The 8,586-nt window shown below is 39.3% G+C and overlaps 1 protein-coding gene across 1 annotated transcript; it reads left to right on the top strand.

The window, feature by feature from the left end:
- The first annotated feature begins 5,657 nt into the window (after positions 1-5,657).
- On the top strand, positions 5,658-6,737 carry Tdpoz1-ps1 (TD and POZ domain containing 1, pseudogene 1). Its single transcript, XM_063282817.1, has one exon. It carries the CDS (start codon positions 5,658-5,660, stop codon positions 6,735-6,737), a length of 1,080 nt encoding a protein of 359 aa, XP_063138887.1.
- Positions 6,738-8,586: the final 1,849 nt, after the last annotated feature.

Raw genomic sequence — 8,586 nt, 5'->3', positions numbered from 1 at the left:
AAATATTCTGTAGAGCTCTCATTATTTCACCTGGTTACCATAGGTAAATTTATAGGCCAACTTGATTGAAGCTTCCCTGAGGCTAATCCAACAGAATCTGGTAGTAGACACATATACTCTCCCTATCTTCAACAGCCTTAAAATCCCAGTTGGGTATGGTCAAAGTTAAGGCTGTATCAAGATTTGCCTGGACTTGTGTGGGCAGACCATTTACCTCTGGAACCAATTTCCAAGCTTCTCTGACAATTCTCTCACTTTCTTCATCTGTGAAAAGAACCTGGAACTGTTGTTGACAGTCATCCCAGGTGGGATTATGAGTCAACATGATTGAATCTAAAAGACCTAGGGGATCAGAGGGTCTTTTTGAAAATGGAGGGAGGGGATCTACGACTTACAATTATAAAGCTCATTACTGGTTAATGGTACATAGGACACAAACTGTCTCCCCTGTACATTTGGGTGTTCAGAAGACTAGAGGAGTAAGGTCATAGCAGAGTCAATCCCTCTGGGGAGAATCACATGAACGTGTGTTGAACTCATATTAGGTAAGGACACTAATAGTCATCAAAGTAAAAACGCCTAAGTTGCCATTTAAATTTCACTATGTGTGCACCAAATCAAAGGCATCAAAGTATAGCAGCAGCCATTAAATGTCTCCCCATCAAAAAATGCCCAGGTCCATAATTTTCATCTGCTATTCTAAGAGGCATTATAGCATATACTCCTGAAATCATTTCACAAAATAAAAAGAGAAAGATATTTCCCACCCAATTTTATGAGAGACTACATTGACAGTGATATCGAAAACATGCATCATTTTCCCTTATGGACTCATGCAAACATAATCATTAAATAATTTGAAGAACACATGAAAAATAACAAATACAAAAACAAAGTGGGCTTTGTCTCAAGGTGAGTAATGGTGATTCAATATACAAAATGGTACAGCATTCTTCACAGAGAGGTTCCTGCACAGGGAATCCTCACAAATGACCTTCAAGTCCTGCAGGTCATACTTATCAGCAGCTGCCAAAAAGCCAGTGGCCATTGAGTGGCTGTGGAGGTGTGGTGCCTTCCCTGTATAAAGGAAACCCATCATTTTCTTAAAGACTTGCAGGTGAATGTCATGGATCTCAATGCGGTTTGTTAGGCGCTCCAGCATTTCATGTTCAAACATGGTTCTGAAAACTGGAGAGTGAGCTGCTAGGACGGCTTGTGAGCTCTGAATTCCTGACCACCTACAACAAGGGTGCAGTCTGTGAAGAGGGAATTTTCCCACGGCTCTCCTACATCATCGGCCAACATCTGTGTTGGATCCTTGATTGCAGGTGTCATGTTATGTCCAGGCCTGCTAAAGGAGGGTCCTACTATGGAAACCTTGAAACACAGGATGAGCTGGTCTTCACGGAGAAGCCATTGCCTATGGGAGAGGAGGAAATCTCGAAGGATGAATTTTCTCCATCCCCATTGTTGGTTTGGTAGAAATCTTAAAACATTTGGGATCTTTGTAATTTGATGTTTCTCTCCTTGGGCATTTATGATCCAGCATTGGAACTTTGCCAAAACTGGGCTCTTTGGACAACTGTGCAAACCCAGGCATACAGACAGTTAATCTTTGCTTTCTTCATCAACACCGTTTCAGTGTATTCACCAACACCATTGCACTTCTTCAATGGCCTCAAATGAGAACACAGGGCTTGTAATAATTTCCCAAATTCCATCCATACAAAATGAAAAGTTGCTAATGGTCCACTTGTAGCAGAATTTCTGAACACTGATATTATAGCCACAGATATTGTAGCCAGAGATCTTGGCTTCCAGGTCCCCTGACATATCTTCTGGAGGTAGTTGGGAGGTTAAAGTTGATCTGAAAGAAGTAATCGAATGTACTCTTTCCTCTGTAAGATACAATTATAGATAGCCTTTTGATTTTATTTTGAATATCTGCTAAATTGCCCCTTTCATATTCTTGGAAATGTCTATATCTATGTAGGTTCTGTAGGTTTCCATATTTGTTCTACAAAAGATAAAACAGACCCAATGTAACTGTTAAATCTCTCTCTCTCTCTCTCTCTCTCTCTCTCTCTCTCTCTCTCTCTCTCTCTCTCCTTGTTTGTGTCTGTGTGTCTCTGTATTTCTGTGTTTATGTCTCTCTCAGCCTCTACCACCCCACCAAACCTACCATGGTTCTGTATATATCTGTGCATGTTCATTGAATCGTAGATCAATGGTAACTAGGTTTGACTATTATATCCAACTTTGGAACTGTTAGGAAATGTGTAAATACTATCATTTCAACTATGTTGTACTAATCAGGGGCGTGTAATAAACATAAAGAATAAATTTCTCTATATAAATAGAAAGTGGATGTATGAGAAAAATCTGTAGGCAGAAGTCAAACTAATATAAAGTTGGCTAATGTCAATACTTACTTATTCCACAAGATTTGAAGTCTCAGGTCCTCTTCAGAATTCAACAGAATCCTGCAGAAGTAAATTCAGATGCCAGTGTAGAAATGAGCTTGCTAGTAAAGTGAGAGCAAGCAGGCAGACTCACAGCATCCTTCTTCTATGTACTTTTATAGGCCTGAAACACAAGTGGGGCCCAGTTAACGGTGTGTCTTCTAGACTTAAGATTTGGATTCATGGTATATGGTTTCCAGACTCAAGACTCAGATTAAAGGTGTGTTTTTCTACCCAAAGAGTCTGTAGTTGAACTGGATCTACTGCAACTTATGCCACAAACAGTTAAAAGGCATCCCCTCTCGTTTTTTATGTTACTTGAGTCCACAGGAAGTCTAAACAGGAGGACGTTCGGTACTCTTTCACCACTAAAATGATGTTTCATGACTGTGGTGCATTGGGGCGGTGGGAGGGGTGGGGGTGCCTGAGCTAGAAAGGAAAATAAAGGACTTGCTATGAGTTTTGTCCGATAGGCTCCTGTCTATTATTTGGGGAAGGGGATGGTGAAGAACTCTGCAAGGATAAACTGGAATTTGCATTCCAAATATATTTATTTACATTTGGGATGTAAATAAATAAAAGAAATAATGAAGAAAAAGAAACCAGTACAGAGAGAAAAGTAAGAAGGGAGGTAGTTTTTCCAGGAGAGTTTTTCAGAGACAGGTTGAAGAGAGAAAAATGGAGACACAGGGAAAGACAGAATGATTCAGAAAACAAAAAAGGAGCCAGAAGAGTACAATAGTTGGTGAAAGTTAGTATGAGGCAAAGAAAAGCAGCTATGGAAAAACTGAAATAATTCAGATTGTATCAGGTACAATTGAGAAGAGTTTTAAACTACCCACCCAGACCTCAGAAAAAACTAAATAGGAATGACTTATTCACCTATAAGTATCAGGGGCTAAATTTTTTTCTAGGCCTAGAATAGTCTTAGTGTCTAGAAGCTTCAAGAGATGACAATAAATACAGATAATAATAGTTATTTTTACTATAAAAACACTAGAAATTCTTCAGCTGCTCTAAACCAGATGTGACAGCTGAGCTGTTCCATGAACGGAAAGGAAAGACCACTTGTCCCTCAAAGAATACATGCCCATTTATCTCTTTGTGTTTTTCTCTTTTTATGTTCTTTTTTTCTTTTTTTGCTGATACACAGCCATTTCTGACATTTTCAAGATATAACAAAGCTGTGACTTTCCTTCAGACAGGGGTGTAGCTTCAGCACCATCTTCATTGAGGGCAGTCTGCTGAGTGACTGCCATCTTTGTTGTGGGCAGGTAAGGTTTTCCTATGCTATTGTTTCAGCACCATCTTAGCTAATGCAGACCATATGACTGGTTGTAGCTTCAGTGCCATCTTAGTTAATGACAGGCCAGTGGCCATCTACCATATTTGCTTTTGGCAGTTATGTAAATATTGCCTCCTTACATTAGAACAGTCTGAATCGCTAATTTCTATCCTGATTTGGTAAATCTTTATATAATATTAATTTAACCATTTGCAACAGTAAAAATTTAAAGATCACAGCATTAATGATTGCATAACTCATATGCTTAATAGATATTCACTATCAATCTTGTCGGAAATCTGCTCAATGTAACCATATATGTTTAGAGTTATTAGGACAGAGAATCCTATGCATAGATGTTACAACTGCCCCACCCCCACCCACCAAGATCTCTGTGAAGAAATAGACATAGTTACAAGACTGCCTAGATTGTGTTATGATAACCACTGAGAAACAGTGCTCCATTGCCTTGCTGCTCCCATTTATCAGCCTACACTGCTTTCTGGCTCCTTTTTTGTTCTCTGCATCATTCTGTCTTTCCCAGTGTCTCCATATCTCTCTCTTCAACTGATCTCTGAAAAACTCTACTGGAAAAACTGCCTCCTCTCTTACTTTTCTCTCTGTACTGGTTCCTTCCTTCCTTCCTTCCTTCCTTCCTTCCTTTCTCTCTCTCTTTCTTTCATTCTTTCTTTCTTTCCATCCCAAATGTTGCCCCATTCCAGTTTACCATTGCAGAGTTCATTACTCCCCACCATAATAAAAATCAAAAAACAAAAACAAAACAAAAACAAATGAACAAAAAACAAAACAAAACAAAACAAAAAACACAGACAGGAACCTATCTGAAGGAACTCACAGTAGGGTCTTTATTTTCTTTTCCAGCTCAGGCACCATCCCCCCACCACCCAATGCAATACAGCCTTGAACCATCATTTTGGTGGTGAAGGAGTACCAAATGTCTTCTGTTCAGAATACCTGTGGACTTAAGTAACCTAAAAAACTGGAGGGGATGCACTTTAACTTTGTTTAGACTTAACTTGAAGTAAATAGATGTAGATCAAATACAGACTCTTTGGGTAGTAAAATACACCTTTAATCTGAGTCTTGATGCATGAACACACACATCTTTAATCTAGATCTTAAGACTAGAAAACACACCACTAACTGGCCCCACTTCTGTTGCAGCCTATGTAAGTTACAGGAAGGAAGCTTTGAATTGTTTCCTGCTCACTCTCATCGTACTAGCAAGCTCATTTCTTCACTGGCATCTGAACCTACATCTTCAGGATTCGGGTTGATACTGAAGAAGACCTGAGACTTCAAACCTTGTGGAATAAGTAAGTATTGGCTTTATCCAACTTTATATTACCTTGACCTTTGCCTACAGATTTCTCTCACACCTCCACTTTCTATTTATATAGAGACATTCATTCTTTATGTTCACTATAGAACCATGATTAATACAACACAATCGAAATGAGTGTGTATATACATTTCCCAACTCTTCCACAGTTGAATAGAATAGCTAAAATTAGTTACCATTGACCTAAGATTCAATAAATACACACACACACAGATGTACAGACGTATGGCGGGGTGTGTGGGGATGGTGGAGACTGAGAGAGACACAAACACAGAGAGACAGACGGAGACAAACACACACACACACACACACACACACACACACACGTTTAACAGTCACTGTGGTTCTGTATTATGTTCAGTAGAACAAATATGGAAACCTAGAGAAACCTATAGAAATACAAGTTTCCAAGAATATAAAAGGGACAATTTACCAGACAGTGAAAATAAAAGCTAAAGGATATGTACAACTGTATCCTAGAGAATGAAGAATAATTTCTATTACTTCTTTCAGATCAACTTTAACCTCCAAACTACCTCCAGAAGACATGTCAAGGGACCTGGAATTCAAGAGGTGTGGCTACATATATAGCAGTGTTCAGAAGTTCTGCTACGAGTGGACCATTAGCAACTTTTCAGTTTGCATGGATGGAATTTTGGAAAATATTACAAGCCCAGTGTTCTCATTAGAGGCCAATGCAGAAGAAATGCAATGGTGTTTGAGGATACATCCAAATGGTATTGATGAAGAAAGCAAAGATTACCTGTCAGTTTACCTGTGGTTGCTCAGTTGTCCAGAGAGTCCAGTTTGGGCAACGTTCCAGTTCTGGATTATAAATGCCCAAGGAGAGAAATATCAAATTATAAAGGTCCCAAATGTTTTAAAGTTTCTACCAAACCAAAAATGGGGGCACAAAAAGTTCATCCTTCGAGATTTCCTCCTCTTTTATAGGCACTGGCTTCTCCCTGAAGACCAGCTCACCCTGTGCTGCAAGGTGTGCATAGTAGGACCCGTCTTTAGCAGGCCTGGACAGAACATGACACCTGCAATCAGGGATCCAAGACAGATGTTGGCAGATGACCTAGGGGAGCTGTGGGAGAATCCCCTCTTTACAGACTGCACCCTGGTGGTTGCTGGCCAGGAATTCAGAGATCACAAGGCCATCCTAGCAGCTCACTCTCCAGTTTTTAGAGCAATGTTTGAACATGAAATGCTGGAGAGCCTAACAAATCGCATTGAGATCCATGACATTCATCTGCAAGTCTTTAAGGAAATGATGGCCTTCATTTACACAGGGAAGGCACCACACCTCCACATCCATTCAATGGCCACTGGTTTGTTGTCAGTTGCTGACATGTATGACCTGCAGGACTTGAAGGTCATGTGTGAGGATGCCCTGTGCAGGAACCTCTCTGTGAAAAATGCTGTACCCACTCTCATCCTGGCTGACCTCCACAACGCAGACCACCTGAAGACTAAGGCCATGGATTTCATTATACTTCATGCTTCTGAATTCTCTGAGACCATGGGGTGGAAGTCAATGGTGGAGTCATATCCCCACTTGGTGGAGGAAGCATTTCACTCCCTGTCTTCCATACAGTGTCCTTTTTTTGTAGCCCTCACTTAAACACCGTAAGATATTTTAGGTGCTTGATTGCTATGACCTACATCTGTCTTCCAAAAGTAGCAATGAGTGTTTTTTGCAAATGACTTCTGTTTAGACTACTGTATTGCTGGAACATTTACAGTGAATCTGGGGAAAGGCAGCCTGGTGGCCCAAGATTTAAAACAGCTGTAATGTAATGTCAAAATGGTGTATGGGGAAAGAGCAGCTCTAGGGTCTTGGACACTCTACCTGGCAACTACCCTGTTGATGGTGTTTGATTCTTGTCTGATGTCTTGTAAACTGGGATTCAACTGTCCTGACCACCCAACATACTTTCTTTGGAGAAACCTGTCTGCATTGGACTGAGCAGAATAGATGACCTAACTTATGTGTACTAAGTGACATGTAAAGTTTTTCACCTAATTCTAGTGTATTTCCCAAATGCAAATAAAAATGCTTTCAACTTTACTGTATTTATCCTGTTAATTGCCAGTTGCCTTATTGTTCCGATTAAGACTTCAACTGCTGTATTGATAGATTTAAGAGAATGAGAAACCACTACTTGCTTTTGCTTTTGTACAGTGGCTTTGAGTTTCTCCCAATTTAAGTTGATGTTGAAATGGGCTTCTTCTATATTACCATTATTATATTTAGACATACCATCTTTGTGCCTATCTCTGGAGAACTTTTATCATTAAGGGGTTGCTTCTTAATGGCCTTGCCTGGTCCCAGTTTAACAATCCTGTTTTTTGCCTTTTGTTTGTTTGCTTTTGTTTTGCATTGTTTTCTTTCCATTGGTTTATGTGGTCAATTAATTTTATTGATTTTTTTATATTGAAGCGCCCCTACTTATCTTGAGAGAAAGCCTACTTATCTTTTGTAAATGATATTTTAATGTGTTCTTGGAATATATTTGCAATTATTTAATGATTAAGTTTGCATCAGTGTCCATAAGGGAAATTGGTATGTGTTTTGCATATCAGTGTGACTGTAGTCTTTCATATAATAGATTGGGCAATAATCTTTCTGTTTTTATTTTGTGAAATAATTTGAGGAGTATAAGCAATAACTACACTTAAAATGGCTGGGAGAATTTTTGTGAAAATTATCTGGTTCTGGGCATTTTTTGATGGGGAAAATTTTAATGCCTGCTGCTATACTTAGATGCCTTTGAATTTCTGCACACGTGGTAAGAATTGAAATTGCAGCTTGTGCCTTTTTCCTTGTTGAGTATTTAGTGCCCTTACATAATGTGAGTTCAACTGACATCAGGCTTTACTGCCCAGAGGGATTAACTCTACTATAACCTTACTCCTCTAGTCTTCTAAACACCCAGATGTACAGGGGAGACAGTTATGCCCTATGTATCATTGGAAAGTAATGACATTTATAATTGGAAGTTGTAGACCCCCTTCATTCATTTTCAAAAAGACCCATAAACCCATCTATGATGACTGTCAACAACTGCTTCAGGTTCCTTTCACAACTGAAGAAAGTAAGAGAATTGTGGGAGAAACTTAGAAATTAGTTCTAGGGGTAACTGACTGCTCACACAGGTAAAGCCTTTAATTTGAGCATACCAAACTGGTATTTTAAGGCTGTTGAAGTTAGGGAGAGGATATATGTCTACCAGCAGATTCTGTTGGGTGAGCCTCAGAGAAGCTTCTATCAAATTTGTCTATAAATTTATCTAAGGTAATCAGGTGAAATAATGAGAATCCTAGAATATATCTAAAAAGGATTCTTTGAAGCCTGTAAGACATACATCCTCTTGGACCCAGAAATGAGAAAATTGTCAGTGGGAAGCATGGCTTTTTTAAACAAACTGCCTCTGATAACTGTCAGGAACTTCAGTGCATGGATGGTATTG

The sequence above is a fragment of the Rattus norvegicus genome, chromosome 2 (genome assembly GCF_036323735.1).
Source record: "Rattus norvegicus strain BN/NHsdMcwi chromosome 2, GRCr8, whole genome shotgun sequence".
NCBI lineage: Eukaryota > Metazoa > Chordata > Mammalia > Rodentia > Muridae > Rattus > Rattus norvegicus.
The sequence above is the reverse complement of the archived record's forward strand: the minus strand, read 5'-3'. Positions and strand labels throughout refer to the sequence as shown.